Below are 26,753 nucleotides of genomic sequence, written 5' to 3' on the forward strand. Positions count from 1 at the left end.
TCAAATCAGACCAAGCAAAGCAAGAAAGATAAAACAGAGAGGACAAATGGTGACATCAAATCAAATCCCCCAATCCATTCCCAGACGCCGGCAAAAGGAACAAACAGACTTGAAGGTAGAAAGCTGACAATATTAACGAAGACCGTCTCTTCATGCATATAGTGAGAGATGGTGTAAAATGTGCTCAAAGTGATCGCCGTGTGATTCGTGCCTCATGCATCGTAATGAAACCCCAGAACCGTGCTTGTCCAGAGGTGCAGATCTATGTTAGGAACCAGAGGTCTTTTTAAAAACAGCCTTGCGTAGAAGACCCAAAGAGAAAAGGAAATTCGTCACGTCAGTCTATTCCCCCCGTAGACACCTCACGCATTCATCATGACTGCGCCGAGGTCGGAGGCGAGGACAGCATCAGACGTGGTGGGCTCATCCACATGAGTAGGTTCGCTCAGGACGAGTTGATTCTCTGACATCGTTTCGACTAGCGCGCTCGGGCGGCCCGTCACGGTAAATAGGACTTTAAACAGGAATGGCTGCGCGGGGCTATCGCTATCGAGGGACTGGGGTTGATGTCGAGTGTGAGTGAGCAAAACCCGGATGAGTTCGCGCACCGCAGTATCTGTGGATGGATCATCGATTCGGTCGATGCCGTCGATGACGAGGACAAGCAAGGGTGGAAGAAAGTGGAGGAGGGTATCAACCAAGGATAAAGCTGCTTTCCAGCTAGAAAGAGTTCCATCCAGCGATCGAAACCGTTCGGCGCTGAGGTCCAATAATGCGTCGCTGTCCACCACTGTCGGAAGGGTATCTATCAATTGTCGTATCAAGCTATAAGTGAGCGAGATGAGTCCCTGTTGGTATGGAGTCATCTCCTGGGCTTCATCCTGAGGGAGAGTGCAGAAGTGGGCGACAACCGGAAGAGACGCGTGACGGGCGAAAGAGGCGTAGCAGGCCGATATTAAGGCCACGGGACTAGGATATGTGGTTGATTGAGACCCGCCCACTGCCAGGGCCTGTGACCTGGGGCTCGTAGCCCATTTCTGTAGCGAGGTCACTACACTACCCTCTGCGATAACTTCCACGTCGGAATCGAAGTCGGCGATTTGGTCGTCACTATCGAAGAAATTTTGAAGCTCCTTAGAAGCACTTTGCAGTTCGAGTCGAGCAAGGCGTCGCTTAGAACCTCGGGACCATTCAAAGCCAGAGGTTACTGGGAACATTTATCATTAGCGTGTGGTTCCCCCAAAGTCGCACAGTCGGGTGTACACTTACCAAGATCTGGGGCGGCCGTCGTCAAGCAGACAATTCCACTATTCTGCTCGCTCACTGTGTGCAGTTGCCTGCTCACATTTTTCAACATTTGTGCTAGCAACTGGCCCCTTTGTTCCTTGATCCGGGCCCGTTCTTCGGCGTCTTGTTGGATCTCCCAGATTAACCGGCGGGTGATAGTATTCTGTGCGGCGATACGACGCTCCGTCCCTTGACGACCGACTTGACTCATCTGTGAATCCTCCCACAGAGCCCGGGGGCTATAGGCCGCTTCAAAGTCCTCGTCCACATCCATATCGTCAGGTGACTCGGAGAGCGCTTTCGCTTGGCGCTGGATGCAGTTGACCAAATGGTAGAATTCCGAGTAGGCATCTTGGTTGTGGCTCTTCAACAATTGGCAGGTAGATCTCCGCACATACCAGTCCATAAACTCGGTCAAAAAGAAGAATATCAGAGTATAAATTTTCGCGATGAGTTCGATCGTAAAAGGGGTGGCGGGGTCCTCGGGGACGTCCAGGGCGCTGTGGATATTCAGGAGAACGGTGAGCAGTCCCTCCATCACTCGAGGATAGTGCGACGATGCCTAAGGGGTGTGTTGGGTTAGCAAGTGAGCTCTGGACGCAAGCACGCGACCGAACCAGGAAACCCACCTTCAAGACCGACTGTAAAGCCCCATAGAAGTTCGGGGCATAATGAAGGTTGGCGTCGGGTAGTCGAGCGAGCAAGGTCGCGTGGGTATTCAGGGTGGGGAGAAATTGATCGGAAAGGACCCTAGCCTGGCTATAGACTCTTTGTCGGGGACGAGCCTTCCAAAAGGACTGCAGAGATCGAACGAGGGCGTTGACATCGTCTACGGTCTGGGGGCGGTGATCCCAGTCGACGCGATTGTCTGGTGATAAATGACGAATAAAGGACTTCCATGTTTGCGCGAGTTCATTGTGTTCGACGTCGAGGTCAGCGATAGTAGGGTTCCTGTCGAACCTTGTTAGATTGCAATGGGGAAAGGAAGGGTGGACTCGTTTCGTCTTCGTGGAGATAGGAGAGGACCGAACCACCGCCCCCCCCTTCTCGAAACATGAGAGAGATGAAAACCCCCCCTTCTAGACAGGGGAAGGAAGTGAAGGGGGGAAAAAAAGGCAAAAAACCTACGTTGAGATCGGCTTCCTATCATAGCGTCGGTCCCAGCGCTGAGACGGGAGCTGGTCGGAAGACAACTCGGCGGGCATGGTGCGAGGCAATACGCCCCTAACAGGCCCGGGGATGGAGGAAGGATTGCCAGCGGGCTCGCAAAACGAAGCAACTCAGGTCATGACAAGAAGGAGTGGATCGACCAGTTTGGTGGAGTGCCGATCGAAGGGGGGGAAAGAAAGGAAGTGAGGAAGATGAAAAAGGCCGGGCGGGTGCAACCGCTCTTGGTTAGAAAGGATCTCAAGTTGAATGGCGGGTGCGAATGACCCAAGCCCAGCCAGTCCAGAAGCCCCCCCAGAGCCAAAGAACCCAAAGGCTAAAGGGCAGGTCTATTTTCTGCGCCCTTTTTCCTTTCGTACGCCGGTCGATGAGAGCCTCGACCATCCCCCACTCGAGTCTCCACAAATCACAACGCGCGGTCTCCAGAGTAAAGGTACGGCTGGGCCTCGGGTGGCGGTGGCCGTTGCACAAGAGCATTAGCAGGCGGCAGTCTTTGGTTTGATCGAAATCAAAGGCTCTGGCTTTGACGGCAGCCCGGTTTGGGATGGTTCAAATTTGATGTTGATGAAGATGAAGATGGAGCTGCAGATGCAGAAGATGCAGATGAGAGGTGCATCCTACTCCGTACAGATGGCGCGGTCCTTCCTTTTCCCTTTAGCGCCGGAATGCGGATCCTGCGGGGGTGAGAAAGTGAAGACAGAGTAGGTCAGTGCATCAGTCAGGTCAGGTCAGGTCAGGTCAGTATGAGGATCAGTAGTACTCCGTATGAGGATCAGGATCAGGATCAGCGTGGAGGTACTTCAGTAGTATGTACGGAGTAAGCCCAGAATTCGACTCGTCGAGTAGAGTGGCGGTATCGAGTACGTGTACGGAGTACCGGAGTTAGCTAAACAGTAACAGGGTCCAGTGGCTTGGAAGATGGAAGTACTACTCGGTAGTATAACTATCTTGTAGTATAGCTAGGTAGTTATACGAGTAGACCACATACACTGAGTAGTACTATAACTATACTACAGAGTACGGAGTACTCATATTCTACATGTCAAATACTCCAACTCCAAACTCATCAAGCAAGTAGCCCGAGCGCTCGGACGGTGCCGATCGGAGTACCGTACAGTACAGTAGAGAATAGTATTATATTACAGAGTACTCTGTACAATGACATTGGGAGTAGATACAGATAATAGAAGAGACAAATAGTAGATAGAGAATAGATACCGATACTGGGAGAGAATAGTAGATAGTAATTAGGAATATAGATATTATAGAATATCATTGTCATCACTCCTCCCCATCCATGGCACCCATGCACAGCCTCCCCATTGCATTGCCCTAAAGCTAGTAGGAGTAAGCAAACTCAGTCCGCCTGAACCTCCCATTTCCATCCTTGGATCCATTCCATTAATTCATTCGACTCCATCTCCCCCAGTCAATCATCTCCGTCATGATCGGTTGGATCTCCCTTCTCCACGGGGATCCATACTACGATCGGTTTTAGCTCTCCCCTCTTTTTCCTTGTTTTCCGTTTTCCTTTCTTTTATTCTGCTCCACTTCCCTCCATTACCTGCACCCTTTTTCCCTTTTCCCTTTTCCTCTTTTTTGGGGCCCTCGCTGACTCTCTGACTAATGTGAATCTCTGAGATCGGATCACACTGCCCCCCCCCCCTCCGCATCCGCCGCTTCCCGTAAATCGCGGCCATGGGGTTCCTAATCTCATGTCCGTTGTCATCATCATATCTCCTCTCTCTTCTTCTCTCCTTTTCCTTCTTCTTGCCCTCTCTCGCGGATATCCCCTCCGTCCTCCCCTCCAACAATTCCCAAGACCTGGGCGGGGATCACTCCGCTCTCTTCAAACTACTGGGCCCCAGTTTTCCCTCCGATCTACCTCTCGCCCCGTTGACCGACTACTTCTCCAATTTAACCGACAAACAACTCCAGGTTCGCTCTCTTCTCCAGTCTCCATCCTTAGTCCCTTGGCCCTAGTCCCCCGCCCACTGCAGTCTCCACCCCACGCTGTCTCAGGATCATTGTCTCACCATCTATCTTATCCCCCATCAGAACTTCCCACTGCGAGGTAGTCTGTACAAGGTCAACGTCAACCAATTTGCCCAGAGTTCGCAGACGCCGCAGATTGCCTGCGTTTCGTGTGATCCGGAGGATTACACCGGCTCCTTATCTGTCGGTCAGAATCTTCAGTACGTCATTGGTCAGAGATTCGTTGCTGTCGTACTCTACAGTGCCTCGGCTACTCATTGCAACATCTCGTCGGATGCTCAACTCGACGATTATCACAACCTCTTCACCTTCAATTCTACCGATAGTGGTGTCGCCCTGAAGAAAGTTCTCAACGGTAGCAACAGCAACAGTACTGCCACCATCGCCTCAATGTCTTACCAGGGCGGCTCTGGCGCCGATGTTAGCGGCACCGGCGGCGGCAGCAGCTCGGGCGACAGTCCCAACACTGGTTTGTCTCTCAATGGCACCCGATTGATACTTCAATTGCACCTGGCTCTTTGCTAATCGATTCATATAGCGATGATCATCCTATATAGTATCACTGGTATTATCACGGCCCTGTTCTTGGGTATCATTATCACAGGCGCTGTCCGTGCCCATCGTCATCCCGAGCGATATGGCCCTCGCCGCGTTGCTGGACGGCCACGCCAAAGTAGAGCCAGGGGTATAGCAAGAGCCATGTTAGAGACTATTCCTATCGTCAAATTCGGCGACGAACAGGATGGCGTTGCCGCCGCAAAGCGGGACGTGGAACTTTCTATCAATCCGGAGGACCCGGCCCGCGAGCACTCACCTCCACGCTCGGACAGTATCTCCGATGCTGAGCACACGACTACACCCCGTGAGACTGAATTGCCGACCGCTCACCAGTCCATTCAACATTCTCCCAGTGATGCCGACGTTACCGCCGCGCCTACGCCTAATCCCCATGCAGCCGCCGACGGGGGAAATTTTTCCTGTCCCATTTGCACCGATGACTTCATTAGAGGTCAAGATCTGCGGGTGCTACCGTGCAACCACCAATTCCACCCAGAATGCATCGACCCATGGCTGATCAACGTATCTGGCACATGCCCCCTTTGGTAAGCCGCAAACCAGAAACCTGTACCTGAAAGAAGGAAGGGAGGAGTGGCAAAAATAGAAGAAGCCTTGAACTAACTTTTTCAGCCGCATCGACCTCAACCCCAACAAGACCGAAGAAAATGGCGAGGAAGGCGAGAATGCCGAGCACCCCGAAGAGACGCCCGCCGCCGAAGAAACCGTCACCCCCACTGCAGAGGTAACCCAATCTCGACACAACCGTCTAACTAATTACCTCCACGGCCACGGCTCCCTAAACGCGCGCCGCATGCGCAATGCCACTGTTGAAGAGCGCCTTGCCGCGCTCCGCCGCGTCCGCGAGGAGAACCAAGACGAAGCGGCCAACGAGAACAATGTCCGACCCCGTCTCACCAGACGCCTGCGCGATCGATTCCGAATTCGTACCCGTGCTCACGGCCTCGAGGCCAGCCCCGAGGCCAGCGGGACGTCTACTCCGACGGTGCCGCCGCCTGCACATACGGCGCCTGAGGGATCGGAGTCGCAATCGCGGACATGATTATTAACATACTCTGTATATGATTTCATGCCTTCGCATTCCGTTCTGATATCTCCTTTACGACACTACCTTCCTTACCGTACAGTGTACCCTCTTCCGATTCGATTCTTGCATATTCTTTTCACGACACTCCTTTTCTGGCCATTTATGACTATGACTTCATTTGCACTTTTTTTTTTCTTTTTCTTTCTTGGATTTGATCTTTTTGAAAACGGTTGAACTGTTACATCTATGTTACTTCCATGGCGTTGGGTTTGGATTTGATTTTTGTTTATGAGACTGGGAAGACGAGAAACCGGATTCTGATACATGGCGTTTTTGAGAGTTGGAGCGAAAGAGTTCTGATTTTGATTTTGAATTTCTTCTCCTGTGAATGGTTTTCTTCTTGTTTCTTCCTTTTTATCTGTTGTATATACATGGATGTACATCTTTGAAGGGTTGGTAGATCCAAGACATGCCTTGCACTAGCCACGTCGTGCATTTGATGTAGATCCAAGTCAGCGTAAAACCCATAAGATCGGGGGTCACGAGATCACGGATGTTGGCGGGTGTCGCCGGAGAGAATCAGATGCACTCAAGTTCACTATTTGCATAAAGAGCCTGTGATGTACCTCAGGGCTGGATAACCTAGGCACTACCGGTAGAAGTAGAATTATAGTAGTAGTTTTTTAGTACGCCTGTAGAACCTCTCATCAGCACCTACTAGTACCTATACCTATATACCGCGCCGATAGGAAGGCAACACAATCCCACCACCAATATAGGCAAGTATTACCGCAAGAATCCCCAACTTGGCTCGCGTGGGGGAGAAAAACAACCCATGGAGAAAAGAGGGGAACTCCACCGGGGCACCCGAGGGGATGGGGGATGGGGGGCGCGACGAAAAGAAAAAAAAGTGTGGAGAAAAGACCGAGAATTTCTCGCAGTAATCTCCGGGGGGCTGGAGGCTTGGTATTTGACATCATCGTGGAAATCCGGGAGAATGTTTGAAATGGAATGCAAATGGAAATGGAATTGAAATTGCAATTGATAATATCCTTTTCTTTTTTCCCCTGCGCCCGGGAGACGAGGCCAATCGCGTGGAGTAGATACACACTTACGTAGTAGGTACTCCGTACTATCCCATGGAGGTAGTAATAGGGTATTAATAGTATTAATAGGCCTCGCCTTGTGGATTCGACTCGGTGCTGGAGTCGGCGCCGGCCCGAGTTGCGAATGAGAAAAATCGAGGTACTCCGTAATTGGAGTTAAGTTTGTCAGTTTCCGATGGAGATATGGAGAGGAAGAGAGGAACAGAGGAATATGGGAATATGAGAATACTACATTGTGAAGGGTTCGGAAGATCGAATGGGGTATCGCTATCCCTTCCCCTCATCGGGGTAAACGGTCAACCCTTTCCTTTCCCCTCGTACGAATACTTTACTGCTACTACTAACACTATGTACTAGTGCGGGATAACAGGGGAAAAGAAAAAGAAGAAAAGAAGACGAGAGAACAAAGTGGTCTCCGCACGGCTAAACCCTCCGGGCATTCTCGCAGCTCCACTGCGTCTTTTTTTCGGCGTTATGACACACGCTTTGTTTAGGCGGCGGGAACAGCCTGTAGGATGGAGCCTGCGCACCGAAGGGAGAGGAATTGGAGTTGGGAGAAGAGAGTTATTGTCAGACATTGTGAGAATGGGTGTGGGAGAGGAAGATGGGAAAGAGAGAGAGAGAGAGACAGAGAGAGGAAGAAGGGAGAGTATCAGATGTGCATGTGAAGGTGAAGGCGGTCTCATGATTGTGTGATAAGAGGGAAGGTACCCGGTGACAGCAGAGGCAGGAGCAGAAGCAGAAAGTATTCCCTCGGCTCGCCAGGCCGAGGATCAGAGTACTCTTCCGTAGATAAGAATAAAAGAATATCTAGTGACAGGACCTCTCTTTCTTTCTCTCCATTACCCCAAATATTATTTGCAATATTTACATTTACTTCCAAGCTCCAACTTGAACCTGAAATTAACCGCGCTCCACCCCCTCATTCCTTGACCTCATCCGGTGAACGCAAGCAGAAAGTTCCGCTAGGAATTTCCGGGGAAAACAGCCCATAACGTACCAGGTTACTCCCAGTCAGGCAATCCGGTGATTAATCAGAAAATGGTTCAACAAAACCCTCCTTCCTTCCTCTCCTCCGCTCGAGAACGACTTTCTTCCATTTCCACACACATCATGGGCGCCTCCAATCCCTCCGTTTTCACTGCGGCTACCGTCGCTGCTGCTCCCGAAGATCCTCTTTTCGGGTTGATGAAGGCTTACCGTGAGGATCCTTCTGATAAGAAAGTTGATCTGGGAATTGGTGCCTACCGTGATAATAACGCAAAGCCTTGGATCTTGCCCGTTGTCAAAAAGGTGAGCTTCCTTTACGCCCTGGAGCAGCGAGCATGCTATGCTTCCGCTATGCTTGCTTGTGATGACTGCTCCACCCTTGCGTCACAGCCCACCATCCCACCGTGGACTAACTAACTCCCCCTCCAGGCTGATGATGCTATTCACAACGACCCCTCCCTGAACCACGAATACCTCTCAATCGGTGGTCTGGCTGAGTTCACCTCGGCCGCCCAGAAGCTCATTGTCGGTTCCGACAGTGTTGCCATCTCAGAGAATCGGGTATGTAGACCCGAATTGCAAATCCCTCCAATCCAATTCGACCTTCCCAGATGAAGCTACACCCCACCTCCACCAGAGCTTCAACGCGCTAACAACTCACCCGCATCAAAACAGATCTGCTCTCTGCAAACCATCTCGGGAACCGGCGCCGTCCACCTGGGTGGTCTATTCCTTTCCAAATTCCACCCGCAAAAGCCCACCATTTACCTCTCCAACCCAACCTGGGCCAATCACAACCAGATCTTCACAAACGTCGGCCTTAAGCTCGCCAACTACCCCTACTTCTCCAAGGAAACCAAGGGTCTTGACTTCGATGGCATGCTCCAAGCGCTGCGGGCGGCGCCGGCTGGATCCATCATCCTCCTGCACGCCTGCGCACACAACCCAACCGGTGTCGACCCCTCGCAGGACCAGTGGCGCCAGATCGCCACGCTGATGCGCGAGCGCTCGCACTTCCCCTTCTTCGACACCGCCTACCAGGGCTTCGCCTCGGGCGACCTGGTCCGCGACTCCTGGGCGATCCGCTACTTCATCGAGCAGGGCTTCGAGCTGTGCGTCGCGCAGTCCTTCGCCAAGAACTTCGGTCTGTACGGTGAGCGCACAGGAGCCTTCCACTTCGTCTCTGCCCCTGGCGCGGATGCTGCCACCGCCAATTCCCACATCGCTAGCCAGCTGGCTATCCTGCAGCGCTCGGAGATCTCCAATCCGCCCGCGTACGGCGCCCGCATTGCCAGCCGCGTTCTGAATGACCCCGTTCTCTTCGCGGAGTGGGAGGATGATCTGCGTACCATGAGCGGTCGTATCCTGGAGATGCGCAGTGGTCTGCGTGAGCGTCTCGAGGCCCGCGGTACTCCCGGCTCGTGGGATCACATTACCACCCAGATTGGTATGTTCAGTTTCACTGGCCTGTCCGAGGCCCAAGTTAAGACTCTACGCGAGAAGTGGCACGTCTACATGGTAAGTTCCGAGTTCCCATTCCCACCTGGTCCAGATTCAATTTCCTCATGACAATATGCCGGTTACGATTACTAACGCTCCTTGAACAGACCAAGAACGGCCGTATCTCCATGGCCGGCCTGAACACGAATAACCTGGATTACTTCGCCGAGGCTGTCGACAGCGTCGTGCGCGAGAGTTCCTAGGTCAAGCGATGCGATACCACTAAAGCGTTTTCTTTTCTCTTTCTCAAAGCCTTCCCCCTGACATCTATCCCGGTTCTTCTATCTACTCGCATGTGATCGGAAAATCCTCATTGTCTTTTCGTTATCCTACCGTAATCTGCGTGGGTCCGGGAGTGCATCACATGTAAATTATAAAATTTCGGGCTCGGAATATCATACCCCTGCCTCTTATTGTGATTCTTGTTCGGATTGTTTCAGTAGACTAGACTACTAGCATCGAGGGATGTACCTCTATCTTCCGTATATGGAAATAAGTACATCATAGCCTTGTGTGATTCATCAACCTTGGAACTCCGAGTCCTTGGCCAAATATGATGTACTCTGTGATTCCGGAATAACTGGTATGCGCTCGCTCGCTATGTTATAAATACACCCCCTGCAAAAGCCTGGATATAGTCAAAACCCAGTCTCCATTAGCCCCATCTCCAACCCCAGCTCGGCCCCCCCCCCCCCAATTCAATCAGAAGATCAAATCCCAAACAACAAGCCACGTACACAACCCAACAGTGCCCCAAAACACCGCCTGCGCCGGACTCCGCCGCTCAGTCGCACGCTTCAATTCGCGATTACCCCGACCAATATTCTCCTCCGTCGTATCGACATCACTAACAAGCTGCGAGATAAATTCTCCCTGGGTAGTCAGGTGCGTGACGAGCGTTTCCTGCAGAGAGGAGATTTCCACAAGAGACCTCTCTGCGTTCCTGCAATGACATTAGCACCAATCAACCTGTCACAAATCGAGACGAGAGACAGGGCAAACCATGTTCAATCTCAGGACAATAACGTACTGTACTTTCCCAAGCGTATCCTCATAATGCTTTAACATGGAATCATTCTCCTCAGCAAAAAGCTGCAACTGCTCCGCCGAAAGCTGGCCCTCGATTTCCCTCGAATCAGCCTCGCTCAACACTGCCGCATCAGGCGCAGGACCCGAGCCAAAACCAGAACCAGAGCTGTAGTTGTAGTTGTAGTCTTGGTTATAATTGTCCCTGCCAACACCACCCTGCTGTTGCGGCTGCGACTGCGACTGCGACTGCTCCCTCCCCCCCCCCTTCGAAGCCTTATACAAAACACTCTTCTCCTTCTCCAACACCCTCTCGATCCTCTTCTCCACCATCCCCCGCTGCACACTAGCAACGCCCTCCAAAGCGCGCCTCAGATACCAAAGCACACTCTCCCGCACAGAGGAGAGAGTCTTCTCCCTCTCCTCCGCCTCGACCTGTTCGGCGGATTTACCACCGCGCTCGTCGGCGTTGCCGGCGGCCCAGCGGAGGAGGAGGGCGCCCGCGGCGCTGTGGCCGTATTTCTTGTGCTGGAGTTCGGCGGTTGTTTTTGCGCGCAGGGTTTCGGCGTCGGAGAGGTTTGTTATTGAGGATGAGAGGTCGTGGAGGAGGAGGGTTGTTGAGGAGTCGATTGCGTCGCGGTCTGAGTCTGTGAGGGGGGGATTGGGATTGGGATTGGAGTTGAGGTTGAGCTTGGGGTGGTGGTTGGTTGCGGCGGGAGGGTGTGTTTGTGGAGAGGTATGCGTGTCGAATTGAAGTTAGGTATTTTAGTAGGGAGGCGATGTGGGAGTTCTGGAGTTGTTTGTTAGCTTGTTGGGTTGGGTTGGTTCGGTTTCATGGGGTGGAGGGGGTGAAGGTGACGGACGATGCGATGCGCTTCTTTGAGAAATTCGTCGGCTGGTGAGGTAGTGGTGGATGATATTGAGGGTGCCTTTTTCGCGGATAGGAGCGCGTTTAGCGCTGGGGTTAGGTCGGTCATTTTGGTTGTTGAGCTCTTGATGGGAGTGTGAGGTGTGAAGTCGAGGTTGTGGAGCGGATCTGTCAACAACGTCAGTGCTGGCTGGCTCCGCTGTCGAGGCCGCAGGCCGCCAATGGACTAACCAACATGGAATTCGAGATTGTTAGTGCGAAGAAGAACAAGGGAGGGCGTGTACTTCTAGACTTCTAGAAATCAATAAAGTTGAATTTAGCAATACTCAAGTTTTGAAATTCCAATACGATCGCTTCAAACCTTGGAAGTTTGTGACTCTTCACCACTCATACCACTTGTGCTAGGTATATCACGATTGTCTACTACTTGATGGGCTATGACTGTATCATTTAACAACTTGAAGTATATACTATTCGTAAGATAAGATGCGTATTTTCATGCTAACTAAAGGGTATCAGCAAAATCAAAATGCTATAAACAAATGCCAAAATGTCCAATGCACAAGCCCAATCCCTCAACCCAGTCAATCATATCATAGATCGTTCTTCCACCCATACCTGCATTTCAATTAGCACGAGTCCAGACTCCCGATACACTTGGTAAAGGTCAATTTCCAAGTGCCAGTAAGAGTAGTAAACTCACCTCCATCTTCCCCATCTCACTCCCCTCCCTCCTAGCAACCTCCCTCGCAGAAGAAAGTAAAAGATCCAAATCCTCCTGATCAACCATAGTAATCATATCCCCATCATCCTGCACCTTCATCTTGAGCGGACACTGAAAGCCAAACTTCTCGCGAATCTTCGCCTCAAACTCGGCAAACTCCACCGTCGGCCCAATCATGATATACCGAATATCATCCGGCGCATGCACCTTCGTCCGAAACCGACGCACCTCGGGTCTCCGCGAATTCGCTCGCCGTGAGTACCTCGCCGGAGAGCGCGTTCGTCGCTGCGCCGCCGACGAACTCGATTCCGGTCCGGCGGGGACAACTGCGCCGACTACCATCTCGAAACCGCCGTCTTTGAGCGGTTCGCCGTCGCATACGTCGCTGCCGTATTCGTCTTCTTCGTCGATGTATTGCGGGGGTTGATACCGCGGCCCGCGGCCCCAGCCTGAACTGGACAGGCTTTGCGGACTGGCGAAGTTGTTGTTGTTGTTATTGTTGCTGTTCTGGTAGGGCTCTGGTTGGCTGTATTGCGGTTGGAGGTATTGTGGTTCTGGGAAGCTGGTGTCGCTGAGGTTTCGACGGTGTTGATTTGTTTCGCGAGACCAGGGACGATTGGGATCCTGGCCGAAGCCGCGCATGTTCTGATGGCGTGTTGAAGGGCCGCGTGGCTCTGAAGCTGTCCTTGTAGTGCCGACTCGCGGTTTTTCCGTTCGTGGGGGCTGTGTCCCTTGCTGCTGCTGTTCTAGACCGGCACCTGTTCGCTCGAGGTCCAGTCGAGGTGGTCTCGCACTTCGAAGAGAGGATGATCGGGTGTGTGATGGACCCTGGGCTGAAGACCCATTGCTGGTGGAGCGGTCGTCTGGTGGTGGTGTTGGAGGGAATACATTGCGATTGAGAGGGGGTTCTGAATGCTGACGAGTACGACTTGTGATGCCTTTGTGCACTAGGTTGGTTGCTGCCCATGATACTCCCTCGCGGTCCTCCAGGGCTGCTTTGTCGATGACCATCGGCCTCCATTGGTGGTCTGCACTTTGGTTTCGATCTGATGCAGCAACTAATCGCGCTTTGCCGAGATAATCTTTTGTCTTGAGATTTTTGACTTTGGCAGCGTTGGGCCTGTATAAAATGCCTACAGGTATAGAGAACACCGTGTATCCCTATTTATCAAGTCAGATGTTCATCCAAAAACAAGGAATTCGAACTGCTGGAGAGAGGTGGGGTTTACATCTGCATTCTCGTGGATTGCATCGTCAATCACATTATGATCCGCCGAGACCTTTTCCTGTGCTGCAAATTTGAGATCCTGCATGCCTGGTTCCATTTGTCGAAGGTAGATGTAGCAAAGTCCTCGATTGAACAATACCTCGCATGAGAACAGGCGGAATTTCAGGCCTAATTGCTCATAATCAATGGATGTATTCCCTCGGAGATACAACAATGTGTCATTGAAATTGGCTAATGCTTCCTCAAAGTCTCCTAGGAGAAAGTTGGACACGCCTTGTTGGAAATAGGCGATGGCTAAGTAGCGGTCCAAACCAACCGCCCGCTGGTAGCATTCTACCTGATGAGGGTTAGTTAAACGTTCAAGGTGAGATGGGTTTTCTTTTCCCAATGTACATAAACATACAGCTTTGTCATGTTCACCTAGAGTCGCATAGATCACACCGCAATTAAACAGGATCTTCGAGGTGTCGGCAATCTGGTCAAAGAAGCGTAGTGACTCTTCGAATTCTTGATTGTCATAGGCATCGAGGGCCTGCACCCATGTCTCGATTTCCTGGACAGGCCATCAGTGGCGAGATCTGATAAGTTTATCAACGGATTCCTTACTTGTTTGAGAGACATGCTACGAAGACTCAACCATTTAGTTTGGTGCGACAATGACCCCGGCGTCTAAAGAATTGGAGGAGTTTCCACCCGCTCAATTCAAGAACGGTCTATCTCCAGGATGAATGACGTTGGTCGGACGAGGGGCTCGGCTCGTATCCAGGGAGGACCCCCTGCTATTATAGGCGTCGGAAATGACAGACTTAAAATTGGCGGAGATGTGACGAGTCAGGTCCACAGGGTCGCCAAGCACGGGAGGCAGGAGGTATGGTATGGTTGTGGCAAGGTGAGGTTCGTTCTTAGTGGGATGAGTGAGATCAGTGCGATATTGGGGTGAGTACTAGCGAGATGGAAATGGCGGGGATGGCGGGAACGCAACGCCCTCGTGAAGACCCGGACCCGGGAAAAGAATCGATACTCCGATAATAACGGAAAAACGTATTTATAGAATCACGCAATGCTAAATAGCTCACGAGAAAAGCCGGTGGTTGACCGAGTCACATACGGTGTGACTGACAATCTGTGGGGTTGTTGGTCCAAGCCCCCGATCACGGCGAGCGGGATGAAAGGTGGAGTGGTGAAGTGATGATGGAAATGGTCAGTGATGCTAGTGTTATCGTCCGACCCGACGTACTGGGAAAGGCTGGGAAGAGCTTAGAGGAGGGCCCCATGGGAATTCAAGTCGGAATAGGGGCGAAGAAAGAAGCAAAGAACTGCAGAGGGGGTTTCCGAGGGGCAGGGGAAGCTTCCAAGCGCTGAGGGCGTGATGGGACAAAAATAACTTGCGTTACTCCTGCAGAATTTCTGCACCTCTCCAGCAATCAGCGACCAGGGATGTCATTTTGGCTCATCTGCGCCTGTGAGTGGGCGAGAGGTCGTCATGCACAAAAGTGGCACCACAACGCATGGCAAGTGCCAGTGTGCTGGGTCGGAAGCGTGTGCTTCTATCACATCCTCATTTCCAATGCCGAGTGAACTATCACTGGATAACTACGGACTGACTAGCTACTCCGTACCTAGGTCTAAGATACCTGCAGCTTTTATTCTTGCATACCTAGGTATAACATGCAACCAACAACAACAACAACAGGGTTACGACGTTGGCAACCCTCAAGTTGATTGGCACGGGCTTTTCACGGGCTTTGAACCATGGATGATGTGCGGGGGGGAAACACACTAGTGGGACTAAGAATTCCTACAGTTCACAAGTCCCTGAACAGGGATTGGGTAACTTATTCCCGATCATAATCTGCGCTTCATACGAGCACACATTATTGGTGGCTGGGAGAACACTGTTGGGGGCCAGGAACGAGCCACGGCGCTTACTGTGCTTTATTTAGAGATCTTACTAGACTACAACTCGCTACCAGAAAACCTCCATTGGTCCCCGTCAAGTCATAGGAAATCCATATCTTTCGCGTCCGATCCTGGCGTCAATTTGAATCGAATTCCTAGAAAAACTCTATTTATGTAGAATTATGATCACTATGGAGTACGGAGTACTGGTAGGTGAACTACAATTCAAGGACTGGGAAGGATCACATAAAAACCCTGACACTAATGTATTAGCTCCCTCTTGCCCTTTGTGGTAAATCGATTCGATAAGGACGACCATCAATTTCCTCAATCAACTTTCTAGCCAGGAAAGTCCCATTGCACGCTACTGATGTCTATCTAAAAAAAGGCTGGTTGGCAGTGACGATCACTTGCTAACTCTAGTTACTGGAAATTACTCAAACCCTTCAGGAATCTTCCCCAGTGGCACCGGCGACCTATGATCCACATAAAGAAAAGACGACTCGCTTGTGACTTCGGATTGGATATGGCCTTGCTGAGTTGGTGACCTGTAGCACGACCTGGAAGTCTGGCGTAACCAGTCCCGTCTGGGGGTTCCTCTCAATCGGTGGCACCAGAACCTGGACTTTACTACCTCGAATGTGACTAGAGAAGCCTGCTGCATTATCAGCCAGTTGTGGGCTCACGGGGTCTTCATCTATGGCTTCAATTTTGACTTTCGGCCCCATCCCAAAGGAATGAAAGCCGTTAACGTCTCCGTAGAGCATCCACACATAGTCCAGACCACTGGTCTCCGCATGGGCGTGATCCGGGTCGTATGTGCCGCTAGCATTCAGAATATGCGTCTCACCCGGTTTGACTTGGAGAATCAGGGAATCCACCCCAACGTGGCTATTTATATCCACGAGAGGAGGATGTCCCGCCTCGGAGAATCTATCGGTTAAAGTCCACTGCATGCGTGCCGTAAAATCGGCCTGGACTGCATCTCGCCATCGCCAGATCGTCGTCTTATGATCACTATACTGTTTTTCAGCTGCACCCGAAACTCCGAAATCACTCGCATTGTAGAAGTGATTGATGTCGATCCCGTCATCCCAATCCGCCTCAGCCTGTGGTCGAGTATAACGGCCTCCCCACCCACCCCAGTCAATGCGGTCTCGGTGGTTGAGCCCATTCTGAACAAGCCACAGGAAAGATGGTGTATCTCCCTCCATCCCAAGTTTCATAGGTGGATAGGCTTCAGCCCCGAAATCTCCAACTTGGATATGGTCTTTCAGCCATGGATTGAGTAATTTGGTTGGATCGGGCCCGTCACCTGCACCACCGTTCATACCCAGCCAGCGTCCTTGGCCATATTGATTCCATCCGTGCGCAGAAACAATTTAGAAAACGTCTGGGTACTTGGCTCGTATCCATGGGCCCGAGTTATCCTGGTTCGAAATGATGTAGACTCGCAACTTGACCCGCTCCATGGCCGCCTCTTTTGGAGATGAGGTCTGAGCGAGATATTTCAGTGCCAGAGCTAGTGTATTTACGCCACCCCATACTGGAACATAGAGTGGCTCGGGGGATTCTTGAAGCGTAGACAGAAGGTGTTGTGCGCCGATGCTCAGAGGTTCCGGATCTCGAAGGGCTTTTTTGCCGTAGACCTATCGATTGGTTCAAGCTATTAATAGCGATATATTCTCCGAACGCTTCTATACCTGGTTTAGCGACTCCACGCTAACTTACAGCTGGTCCGGATGTAACCAACTTGAGTAGGTCCTCGGCTGCTTGGTATTGGAAGTCTGGGTTCACATGGCTGTTGAGCTTTTTAACAACCTTCCCATAGGCAGTGATGATGCGCCGGATTTCTTCCGGGTGGATGCTTGAGCGCAGCCAAGTGGATGTTGTTGCGCAAATTCCACGGGTTTCGAATTCATTGGCATATAGAAGATAACGAACCAATGATTGCGAGTCATCAGGCTCGTTCAGCATGTCCGTTAGGATGAATATGCGGGGTTTGGATGGGAAGGTCGCGAGCTTGCGAAGATCCGACATCGTGAACTACTAGTACGGCGTAACGATCGCAATGGAAATGAAAACTAGCAGAAGTGCTTTTTTGTCCCTTTAGTGTGCTGAGTCGTGGATCGGAGTTTCCCCATGGTTAACGATGTCGCCCCTCAGGCAACCGTCTGGCTTCCCCACGATCTGCCCAAAATGGCGATGTTTCCCACCCCACATTCGCGGGGCCCCAAAGGCGCACTTCTGACCGGCGAGAAGTTCCGATGAGGCAACTATAAGCAGTAGTAACCGCTGAATTCAGATATTTCTTCACTGATGCAGTACTCTTGCGTTACCACTTATCATTAACCATCTTTGAGAAAAGGACGGGCTACGAGGGAAGGAATTCACACACTTCAAGATAACTACTAGTACTAGTCGACGCATCCACGGAATATGGATCTATTACTCCTTGGAATATGTGTTCAGCTATGTCTAACAAGCTGAGTGCCCGGGTGGGAATAGACCATACCTTCACTCACTCAATATAGTACTAGTCTTCATCTCTGTTTAGTCGTATAAGACTAAGTGACAACTTGAAGGATGACGATCAATTCCTGGAACATTAAAGGTTATTGTCCAGGTTACACTAATATCCACACTAGCAATACTGGTGATCTAATCTTTTGATACTGCGCTATTCAGTGCAATCCCGTGACATCGTGACACCCGAGTCGAAGCAGTGTACCCCTTTCCCCTAAGCGGGGCCCCTCGGAGCATAGCGGCTCGTATAATTCGGGGGAAATTGCCAATTTCGGTTCGCCCATGATGACAGTTTTCGCCAGTATAACCCTTATATCAACGTACGATGATCCTTCACTATAAGCAGTTGCTGAGACATACTAGTACCCGTCACGTGTGCCACACGATCCGGGCGCCCACGCCAACCCACGACAGGGATCACTCACCACCACACTTGCGCCCTTGTTCCTGCCCCTCCCCTTCAAGTTCCTCCGCCATCTCCTGATCTCCAGAGGATGGGAGTCCCCCCTAATCATCGGGGACCAGCGGATGTTTCCATCCGATCATTCTCTCTTCCCCTAATATGGCGGAAATATACAACACAGACCGCTTCGCAGAGCTTTATTACCCATCGAATACAGCCGACCTCCTGCACCTGGGTCTCGCAGCTAGGTTCATTGCGGGGCTCTTCGAGGCCAATCAGGTCACTTATGCCTTCATCGGGGGATGGGCTGTCTACCTACGCGGTGGACGCCGCCGAACCCAGGATATTGATATTACGGTAGCCACCTCGATGGCCAATTTGAAGCAGGTCTTGACTGCGCAGCCTCGGTATTTTGACAACTCTTTCTCACATGACCCCCCTCTCGCATCTCCCTTTCGCGGCATGATTTCGCTTCTCGATTCGATTCGATCAAGGGACCCATGATTTCATCAGAACTTCAACCCCAGACTTAGTTTTAACGCGGTGTCAGAATCCATTACCCATTTATTCATGGCCGAACATCGGTCCAGATCTTCATTGATACCGGGCGGAGTTTCGACGAGGAATTCCCTCAAGTTTCAGACTTGGCTGTCAGTATGGACATAGTCATCAGTGGTAAATCTGACATCTTTCTTCCTTGAGCTCCGGACGCAAGTGTTGACATGGATGCATGCATAGGAAATTTGGGCACACCTTCAGATCTTCAGTCATCGCGCGAACCCATAAATCCATACAGGCCAACCCCCCCTGGGATCGCCCGTTCTGGTATTAAGCCTCTTCTTTCAAATCTATGCAAAACTGAATGCATATTCCCGGCGTGGTGATCAGCGAAGTAAAGACTTTCTTGACCTGGAATTTCTATTCACACAGTACGCTGTTCAGGTCCCGACATTTAGGGACTATTACGACGTGGAACAGCGGCGGTATTTCTGGACGCAATATGCGACGACGTATGGTGCATTCCCGGATCAGGTTGAAAATATGAGGACCCTTTTAGGCCTTTGATCAGTGCTATGCAATAACGAATCTTGAATTTGGGGTAGGCTACACAAACACATAGTATACTATATTATCAATATAATTATTTCATGTATTTATTTATTTACTGCTTTATTTATCTGTATCCTTCATTATAGTTCATGGTAACATCACTAGCATGACATGAGCTTCTGGGTCCATGGGTCCGGAGAGCCCTTAAGGCGGAATCGTGTATCAAATAAGGAATCCGGTGTCTTCCACTCGAGTCGTCCCTTTTTGCTTCTTACCCTGGATTCCCATTTTTCTCGCTTGTTGATTTTCTGTGTAGGAAAGTAGTGCACAAATGGCCAGCCTCTTCCTTGAGCGGCCTCTTTGGCTCTTTGATTCATGCGACTCGCCCACTCCAGGTCATTCGGACCATCTAGATCCAGATACCGTCGTCCCCACTCCTCGGAGACATTTGACCCATCGATGCAGTCACAAAGCGATACTTCGTCATTCGTGTCCAAGAAGCTCTGCATGAGGACCTGCAGGGTCGGATATGGGATGTTATTCATGCTGCGCATAATACGGAAGGGGCCGGAGGGAATGTGGGCGTCATGGGCGGGGACGAGGATCACGTAGAAGTGGATGCCTTTGCCTTTGAATCGGTGGTAGGTATGGCTGAGTGAGGAAGGGTGCTGAATAGGGAGCGGAGGAACGGAGTGGAGTCTATCGGCGATAGAGCCACAGGCGAGCAGAGCTGCAGCCTCGTGAAGCTTGTCGTCGGGGACGCAGAGATCCCATTCCTGGCGATTCACCTGTCAGCCTTGCAATCCCGACAAGATTGAAGGAAGAGGAGAGAAAGAGGGAGACGGTCGTACATCTCGGGAACGGCCGGCGCCGTAGAACATCAAAGCTGAAACGCCCACCACGCAGCATTCAATCCCGTTCGCCTCCAGGAAGCGGGTTACCTCGAGGATCTCCAAGGTGCCATGGCCGCCGCACGAGGGGACCTGATCGGGCGAGTATGTGGGGGCGGCTTCTTCTACGGGAGGGACGGACGGCAGTGAGGTGTTGGTGAATGGAAATTTGGGGGCGAGCATTGCGAGCAAAGCAAGATGAGGATATCGAGACAGACGGGGCTCCTCCAAGCCATTATCCAAGCTCGTGGATTCGAAGTTGAGCACGTCGAGGGGAAATGCCTTCGACTCCACGTGATGCCTTAGTCACAAACGTCTAGACCGAACATCGCCACTTTTACTTTTGCCTTTTGCTTTTGTTAGCGATGCAAGTAATTCGGAGCTATCATTTAATGCGGGGTGATGGTTTCTAGAAAAATGATAGATCATATATGTACTCCATACTACGGAGTACTCCGTGGGGTATTGTGTTCACATGGACCAGCTGAAGAGTCTGATAGACTGAGAACTTTTCAGTCGATCTGCCCCACTCGGTGATTAATTCGTCACCCGTCCCTGTGTCGATCATACACTGCTGCATGCATTGTCTAGCCGGTCTGTGTACTACTAGTATAGTACATTCTACTAGTATAGAGTATAATTTTCCAAGGTTATCAGCCTTGGAAGTTTTCTTCCCGTGTTGACTGCCTATATTATTGAATACTAGTAGTGGGGACATTCAATGACCACCCATTTTGTGCCCAGGTGATATCCACGACGACTTGTATATTGCACTTGGATTGTCCTCACAGCAACTTTGAAATAGTACCATCTTGTACTAAAATTTATACAAGATATCATCATTTGAACATCCATTCTGTATATGCTGGGTATTTCAAGCATTTACCTCGTAATTCATCATCCACTTAACTCAGCTACACTCATGCCATTCCCTGACCAACCTGCTCTTTTCTCTCCTCCCAAACATTCTTACCTGAGCAGGAGCAAACCATCTTATCATTATCCCAAACTCCCGCACTGCGCGCAATCACACCAACCAAGGTATTCTCATCCTCGCGCTTGAAGGGTCCCTCCTTACTACCAGAGAGAACCATACTCCGACCAATCAATTCCCAAATAGCAACCGGTCGATCCAAAAAGACATTACCCCGACCCTTCTGATCGACATCCACAGAGCCAAATATTCCACGCGGCTCCTTTTGCACCTCATCCGAGCCGAGAGCCTTGGTCTTCAAGGCGTCCCAAATACCGCCCGTCGACGCAGCGCCTTGCGAGATATCGCCGGCTTCGCGGATCGTGGCGTGATATTTACCTGGGGCCAGACCATTGATCGTCAAATCAACCAGGGTCATGTTCGGGGAGACTTGTACCATGCGGGCGAGGCCGCGGACTTTATTGGAGACGCTGGTGGAGTGTGTTTCGAGGATGCAGACGGCGGAGCCTATTATATCGGAACCAGTCAGTATATATCCACCAAGGATCTCGACTAATAAGAAGAGAATGATTGCAGCGCATACTATTTGATGTGCCACTACCGCGCAGAATCGCATCGCGGCCGGTATCCTGGATTGCGGACACGATAGAGCTCGGTGGTGCGGTGCCTTCGATGAAAACCAGTTGCTCCTTGAGGTTTGCGTCGACCTTAATGATTCCTGTTCAAATTGACGGGTTTTTTGTCAGCTCAGCGATTAACAAATATGATGCGACTTGGTGGTATCCGTAGCGGGGGAGGCAATCATACCATCCAGCTTATACAACGAGGTGGAGACATGCTTCACACAGCTCTCGCAGGTCATTGGGACCGCGAAGGTAGTCTGAAGTTTTATTTCCAGTCAGCTCACACTGTCAATACAAGCTATGCTATATCTGAGCAAGCCCACCTGAAAAGGCTCAATCATGGCGGGGGTCGAAGGTAAAGTAGGCCGATGCGGAAGGGTGGCGTTTGGTGGATGAAGGTAGACCACGGGGCGAGTAGGGATAATCAAAGAATGTCAAGTCAATATAAGGGACAAAAGAAGAAAAGGAGTCAAGATGCTTGAATCGCAAGGGACCGCTAAAAGAGCCAATGCTTGACGCGGACAGGAAGGCGGGGCGGAAATTGGATTTCAAATCGGAGCTGTTCTTCGGCCCGTTTCTTCCCCAGAACCGAAACGTCATTCCGAATCGAATCTCCCTGAAAGTGCAACCCACCTCCCTCAACCAACGCCCACCATGTCGGCCTCCAAATCGCGTTGGGCAGACGATGACGCAGAAACAGAAGCCATTATCGCCCAGCGCAAACGCGAGAAGGAGGAGAAGCGACGCGCCAAGGCGGAAAAACAGCGCCAGCTCGAACAAGCCAGCAAAGCTTCCGCGCCTGCACAATCTGTCAACGAGCTCCAAACCGCCAATGGTGACTCAGGCCCTCCGAAGAAGCGCAGGCGACTATCGAATGACCCTGACGGACTTTCATCGACCGAGGAGGTTGCCCGGGGCGAGGAGCAGAAGAAAGTCTCTAGCCTGTTGAGGTTTCCGGTGCGCGAATGGGGGCCCTGCAGACACGTTGATAACTTTGAGCGGTTGAATCATATCGAAGAGGGCTCTTATGGATGGGTCTCGCGTGCGAAGGATATTACAACTGGGGAGATCGTTGCGTTGAAGAAATTGAAGATCGAGAACTCGCCGGACGGGTTCCCAGTCACAGGTCTGCGGGAAATTCAAACGCTGTTGGAGGCGCGGCATCAGAATGTGGTCTACCTTCGAGAAGTGGTAATGGGGAATAAGATGGACGAGTAGGTTCCTCTCTAAACCTTTAGCTCGCGCAAAAGCTAACCAGGTCATTTCAACAGTGTATTCCTCGTCATGGACTTCTTCGAACACGATCTCAAGACCTTACTAGACGAAATGCGGGAGCCATTCCTCCCATCCGAAACAAAAACTCTACTTCTGCAAGTGGTGGGCGGACTGGAATTTCTCCACGCCAAATGGATTATGCACCGCGACCTCAAGACCTCCAATCTCCTCATGAACAACCGCGGCGAGATCAAACTCGCCGACTTCGGAATGGCACGCTACTACGGCGATCCGCCACCAAAGCTAACCCAGCTCGTCGTGACGCTATGGTACCGCGCGCCGGAGCTCCTCCTAGGCGCAGACAAATACGGCACAGAAATCGACATGTGGAGCATCGGGTGTATCTTCGGCGAACTACTCACGAAAGAACCACTTCTGCAGGGCAAAAACGAAGTGGACCAGGTTTCCAAAGTCTTCGCATTAACCGGCCCGCCCAATTCACAGACCTGGCCCGGTTTCCGCTCCTTACCAAATGCAAAATCCCTCCGTCTTCCGCCCTCGTCGGCACCCTCGTCCTCCGGGAACCCGCCTCTTCTCCCTCGTTCCCGATTCCCTTACCTCACCAACGCCGGCATGCATCTACTGTCCGGCCTTCTGGCTTTAAATCCGGCCGCACGTCCATCCGCACAAGAGTGTCTTGCGCATCCGTATTTCAGGGAAGACCCGCGCCCTAAACCGAAAGAGATGTTCCCAACATTCCCCTCAAAGGCGGGCATGGAGAAGAGACGGCGTCATCATACACCCGCGGCCCCTCAGCGAGGCCAGGAAGCACCCGAGCTGGACTTTGCTGGTGTTTTTGGAGGTGCACCCGGCGGAGATTCGGGCGAGGCCGGTGCCGGATTCACGCTTCGCCTAGGATAGTCAAACAGTAAACCTAGCCTATATATACCGTGACTCTTCCCAAACTCCAGGGCTGGGAAAGCAAACTTGAAGGTGTGCCAGTGCTAGAAGATCTTGAGTTGCACTGGCTACATCTTAGGTATTCAAATGAAAATGAACCTGAATGAGCGAATGAACTCACATTATGCATAAACATACATTAATCGGAATAATACTGATAGACTGAATGGCCATCCAAAGACCGAGGCAGACTTTCTTCAAAACATCACCACGTAACACCTAATCCCGAATGCAGAAACACCTGAACGAGGGGCAAGCAACTTTTAACCTAGTCGGGCTCCATAGCCAGTAGCTCTGATAACAGAACCCTTGGACGACTCGTCCGTCGATTCACTAAGCCCAAGTCCAGTCCGAGGATCTTGCCGCATGGATCGCGAGACCCCCATTGTTGGAATCCTTTCCGTGAGCTCGCGCAGCCTCTCAGAAAGAGTTCGATCGAGACCACGACCACTGTGAATTCCTCCGTCACCATAGAACCGGCTTTCTGCTTTTACGGGGGGGCTGGTCGTCTTGATCGGGGTAGAAGCCGCTTGTCTTTCCATCGGCCGTCCAGTACTCGTTTCGGGGGAAGGGTGAAAATATAAGTTCTTCATCAATGGGAGAGTCCAGTGGAGTCCAGATGTCGTTGGAATAATATGATGGGGAGGTAATATTTGTCGGCGAAGAGCCTGGGAGGGCGTAGTGGGAGTATTCTGACCCATCGTACAAGGACTCAATCGTTCGGCCATAGGGAGTAGACGAGTTGTGACTATCAGGGGAAATCGGTGTCGCATGTGAATGGGCCGAAAAGATCATTTGATTCTGTCGACAGGCTGCACTAGACTTTTCAGAGAGCCCCTGGTCCTAGAGAAGTCACTAGAAAATTCAAGGAGTGAGAAAAAAAATATGATGACTTACTGTTCTCAGAGACATATGGAGGCCGAATGAATGGCGGTTCCCAGAAAATTCGGCCTCGCCTTCATCAGTTTGCCTAGCTTGAGCAATCGCAACAGGGTTGCACTCTGGTACTTCCAATGGAGCACATGAGGCATTCTTCGACTTATACTGCCTTTCACCCGCCCACTGATCTAATAAAGCTTGGTATACCCCAGGAAATGCAATTGTAACTATCTCTGAAGGCGGGCTTGGTGCCTGAATCAACTCTTCACGATCAACGTTTTCGTTTTTCGGTTGATCGCGACTTGGCGGGAGGTGCTCCTGAGAAACTAGGGTTTCAGATTGCGTGACCTCTGAGATAGGCGAGGAGGACAAGCTTGACCCGACAGGACTGACACCCGAGAATCTAGAGATCTTCTTTCTCTGAGATGAATACATGTCCTCATACCTGAAACTCGATGCTGAGGATCCGAGGCCATCCCAGTCTACCGACGGTGATAATTGTGTTAAATAGCTGGGCGTTTCATTGGCTGTATCCGCAGTTAATTCTTGATTGGTATTATCTCTCACACGTGGATCATTCGAACGCCGGTGATATCGAGCGTTTTCTGCGATCGAGCGATACGACGGCGGTTCCTCGGATAGCATACTCACCGGTCGATCATTCATCGGCTCTGGGTCGTCATCGGTATTGTTGTAGTAGTAGCTTTCTAGCTCGGCAGGTGCTGAGATGGAATTCACCAGAGGTAGAGGCAAAGGAGACTCAATCCGGGGTACCGAATTTGCATCTGCTCCATCCAAAGATATGGCCCAAGGAGATGTTGATGCTCGGAACAAACAGACGCCAAAGCTCAAGTCCTCTTGTGTTGAATTCGAATGGTCATGTCGGCGGACATGATCTTCTTCAGGCCCGGAGACCTCGCGAGAAACATCCTCGATATGCCTGGAGGTTTCGCGAGACATATCTTCGATAATAGCTTCACTAAAGTCGGTGTTTTCACGTGAAGAAAGTCGGAGTAAGCTTGCTCGAATTGCCAGCAGTCCTGAGCGTGCTTTGTGGATCGATCGTCGCGGGAACTCTTCAAGCCAAGACCCGTGTCTCTGCGATTCGGAAGACGATGCTTGAAGGTCATGTCGGCGTGGCGGTGGTGATCGTGGTAGTGCGATAGCTGCAGCCGGATTGTGATTTGGGTTCTGAGGGTCGAAGACCGGGTAATGGACTCTCTCCAGACAAGTTGGCTGCAAGTCTGGATGTATTGGTGAAATGGGCTCGAGCACACTATATTTATCTTGTTAGTTCAGCCCTTGTTCAAGTTACCCAGGCACGAAATAAGAAACTTACCTAGCCCGTTTCGGGGACGAGCGGAAGGCTGCAGATAAGGAGAAGGTTCCACTGCGCCGCTCACGCCTAGGGCTGCCCTCGAGCCTATTTGGGCTCATGTTCGAAGATAGGGACAAACACAAAACTTCGGAGACAAGCAGGAAGGTAATCAAAACCAAAGGTCAAAAGTCGAGAGAAACATATGAAAAAAGCGGGGTAGGAGGGAAGAAAGATACGAGAGAAGAAAAGAAAAGAGAAGAAGTGTGAATGTGAATTTGAATATGAATGTTGACTACTCGAATAGGAAGGAACGCCTCTGAAAATGTCACACGGTGTTGATACTAACAGTTACAATTAACTAGTTGCTGGTGACTACCAACTAGTACAGTATGCTGTAACTTATTAGATTCCCTTATTGGTAGCTGTATTTCAATGCTGAAGTTATTTGCATCGCTGAAATATCACCCACTTCACTTCTGCTGTGTTGAGGTGGTTGTGATGCGGCCCGAGCCTACTCTATAGAACACTCCCCGCAACCACTGCCAAATATTATGGGGCATTA

General features: G+C 51.0%; 12 protein-coding genes across 12 annotated transcripts; 4 read left to right on the forward strand and 8 right to left on the reverse strand.

Moving 5' to 3' along the window:
* Positions 1-362: 362 nt before the first annotated feature.
* N7533_004024 (uncharacterized protein) lies at positions 363-2,492 on the reverse strand (the record flags this gene model as incomplete). The annotated part of the gene is made up of 4 exons (XM_057100674.1): positions 363-1,207; positions 1,270-1,849; positions 1,917-2,238; positions 2,416-2,492. The coding sequence occupies 4 exons, from the start codon at positions 2,490-2,492 to the stop codon at positions 363-365; spliced, it is 1,824 nt and encodes a 607-aa protein (XP_056960304.1).
* Positions 2,493-4,152: 1,660 nt separating this feature from the next.
* Positions 4,153-6,067, forward strand: N7533_004025 (RING-H2 finger protein; the record flags this gene model as incomplete). The annotated part of the gene is made up of 4 exons (XM_057100675.1): positions 4,153-4,392; positions 4,513-4,918; positions 4,988-5,552; positions 5,638-6,067. 4 exons carry the CDS (start codon positions 4,153-4,155, stop codon positions 6,065-6,067), a joined length of 1,641 nt encoding a protein of 546 aa, XP_056960305.1.
* A 2,132-nt stretch (positions 6,068-8,199) lies between these two features.
* On the forward strand, positions 8,200-9,851 carry N7533_004026 (aspartate aminotransferase; the record flags this gene model as incomplete). The annotated part of the gene is made up of 4 exons (XM_057100676.1): positions 8,200-8,451; positions 8,578-8,709; positions 8,824-9,666; positions 9,756-9,851. The coding sequence occupies 4 exons, from the start codon at positions 8,200-8,202 to the stop codon at positions 9,849-9,851; spliced, it is 1,323 nt and encodes a 440-aa protein (XP_056960306.1).
* A 499-nt stretch (positions 9,852-10,350) lies between these two features.
* N7533_004027 (uncharacterized protein) lies at positions 10,351-11,768 on the reverse strand (the record flags this gene model as incomplete). Its single annotated transcript, XM_057100677.1, has 3 exons — positions 10,351-10,591; positions 10,679-11,364; positions 11,538-11,768. Coding segments are annotated over 3 exons (1,158 nt in total), but the record flags the coding sequence as incomplete, so codon positions are not given.
* Positions 11,769-12,130: 362 nt separating this feature from the next.
* On the reverse strand, positions 12,131-14,115 carry N7533_004028 (putative PB1 domain protein; the record flags this gene model as incomplete). The annotated part of the gene is made up of 5 exons (XM_057100678.1): positions 12,131-12,160; positions 12,246-13,427; positions 13,496-13,831; positions 13,898-14,047; positions 14,101-14,115. 5 exons carry the CDS (start codon positions 14,113-14,115, stop codon positions 12,131-12,133), a joined length of 1,713 nt encoding a protein of 570 aa, XP_056960308.1.
* A 1,754-nt stretch (positions 14,116-15,869) lies between these two features.
* Positions 15,870-16,724, reverse strand: N7533_004029 (DUF1593-domain-containing protein; the record flags this gene model as incomplete). Its single annotated transcript, XM_057100679.1, has 1 exon — positions 15,870-16,724. The coding sequence occupies one exon, from the start codon at positions 16,722-16,724 to the stop codon at positions 15,870-15,872; it is 855 nt and encodes a 284-aa protein (XP_056960309.1).
* Positions 16,725-16,775: 51 nt separating this feature from the next.
* On the reverse strand, positions 16,776-17,433 carry N7533_004030 (DUF1593 domain-containing protein; the record flags this gene model as incomplete). The annotated part of the gene is made up of 2 exons (XM_057100680.1): positions 16,776-17,042; positions 17,125-17,433. 2 exons carry the CDS (start codon positions 17,431-17,433, stop codon positions 16,776-16,778), a joined length of 576 nt encoding a protein of 191 aa, XP_056960310.1.
* Positions 17,434-18,481: 1,048 nt separating this feature from the next.
* On the forward strand, positions 18,482-18,826 carry N7533_004031 (uncharacterized protein; the record flags this gene model as incomplete). The annotated part of the gene is made up of 1 exon (XM_057100681.1): positions 18,482-18,826. The coding sequence occupies one exon, from the start codon at positions 18,482-18,484 to the stop codon at positions 18,824-18,826; it is 345 nt and encodes a 114-aa protein (XP_056960311.1).
* Positions 18,827-19,533: 707 nt separating this feature from the next.
* N7533_004032 (uncharacterized protein) lies at positions 19,534-20,445 on the reverse strand (the record flags this gene model as incomplete). Its single annotated transcript, XM_057100682.1, has 2 exons — positions 19,534-20,160; positions 20,224-20,445. 2 exons carry the CDS (start codon positions 20,443-20,445, stop codon positions 19,534-19,536), a joined length of 849 nt encoding a protein of 282 aa, XP_056960312.1.
* Positions 20,446-21,182: 737 nt separating this feature from the next.
* N7533_004033 (copper chaperone CCS1) lies at positions 21,183-22,058 on the reverse strand (the record flags this gene model as incomplete). The annotated part of the gene is made up of 3 exons (XM_057100683.1): positions 21,183-21,748; positions 21,780-21,914; positions 22,004-22,058. 3 exons carry the CDS (start codon positions 22,056-22,058, stop codon positions 21,183-21,185), a joined length of 756 nt encoding a protein of 251 aa, XP_056960313.1.
* A 415-nt stretch (positions 22,059-22,473) lies between these two features.
* N7533_004034 (CDC2/CDK family serine/threonine-protein kinase) lies at positions 22,474-23,955 on the forward strand (the record flags this gene model as incomplete). Its single annotated transcript, XM_057100684.1, has 2 exons — positions 22,474-23,033; positions 23,091-23,955. 2 exons carry the CDS (start codon positions 22,474-22,476, stop codon positions 23,953-23,955), a joined length of 1,425 nt encoding a protein of 474 aa, XP_056960314.1.
* A 504-nt stretch (positions 23,956-24,459) lies between these two features.
* N7533_004035 (uncharacterized protein) lies at positions 24,460-26,310 on the reverse strand (the record flags this gene model as incomplete). Its single annotated transcript, XM_057100685.1, has 3 exons — positions 24,460-24,837; positions 24,892-26,149; positions 26,213-26,310. The coding sequence occupies 3 exons, from the start codon at positions 26,308-26,310 to the stop codon at positions 24,460-24,462; spliced, it is 1,734 nt and encodes a 577-aa protein (XP_056960315.1).
* Positions 26,311-26,753: the final 443 nt, after the last annotated feature.

Source organism: Penicillium manginii (genome assembly GCF_028828005.1).
Source record: "Penicillium manginii strain IBT 31320 chromosome Unknown utg000004l:1.0-7231830.0:1.0-7236170.0, whole genome shotgun sequence".
Taxonomy (NCBI): Eukaryota; Fungi; Ascomycota; class Eurotiomycetes; order Eurotiales; family Aspergillaceae; genus Penicillium; species Penicillium manginii.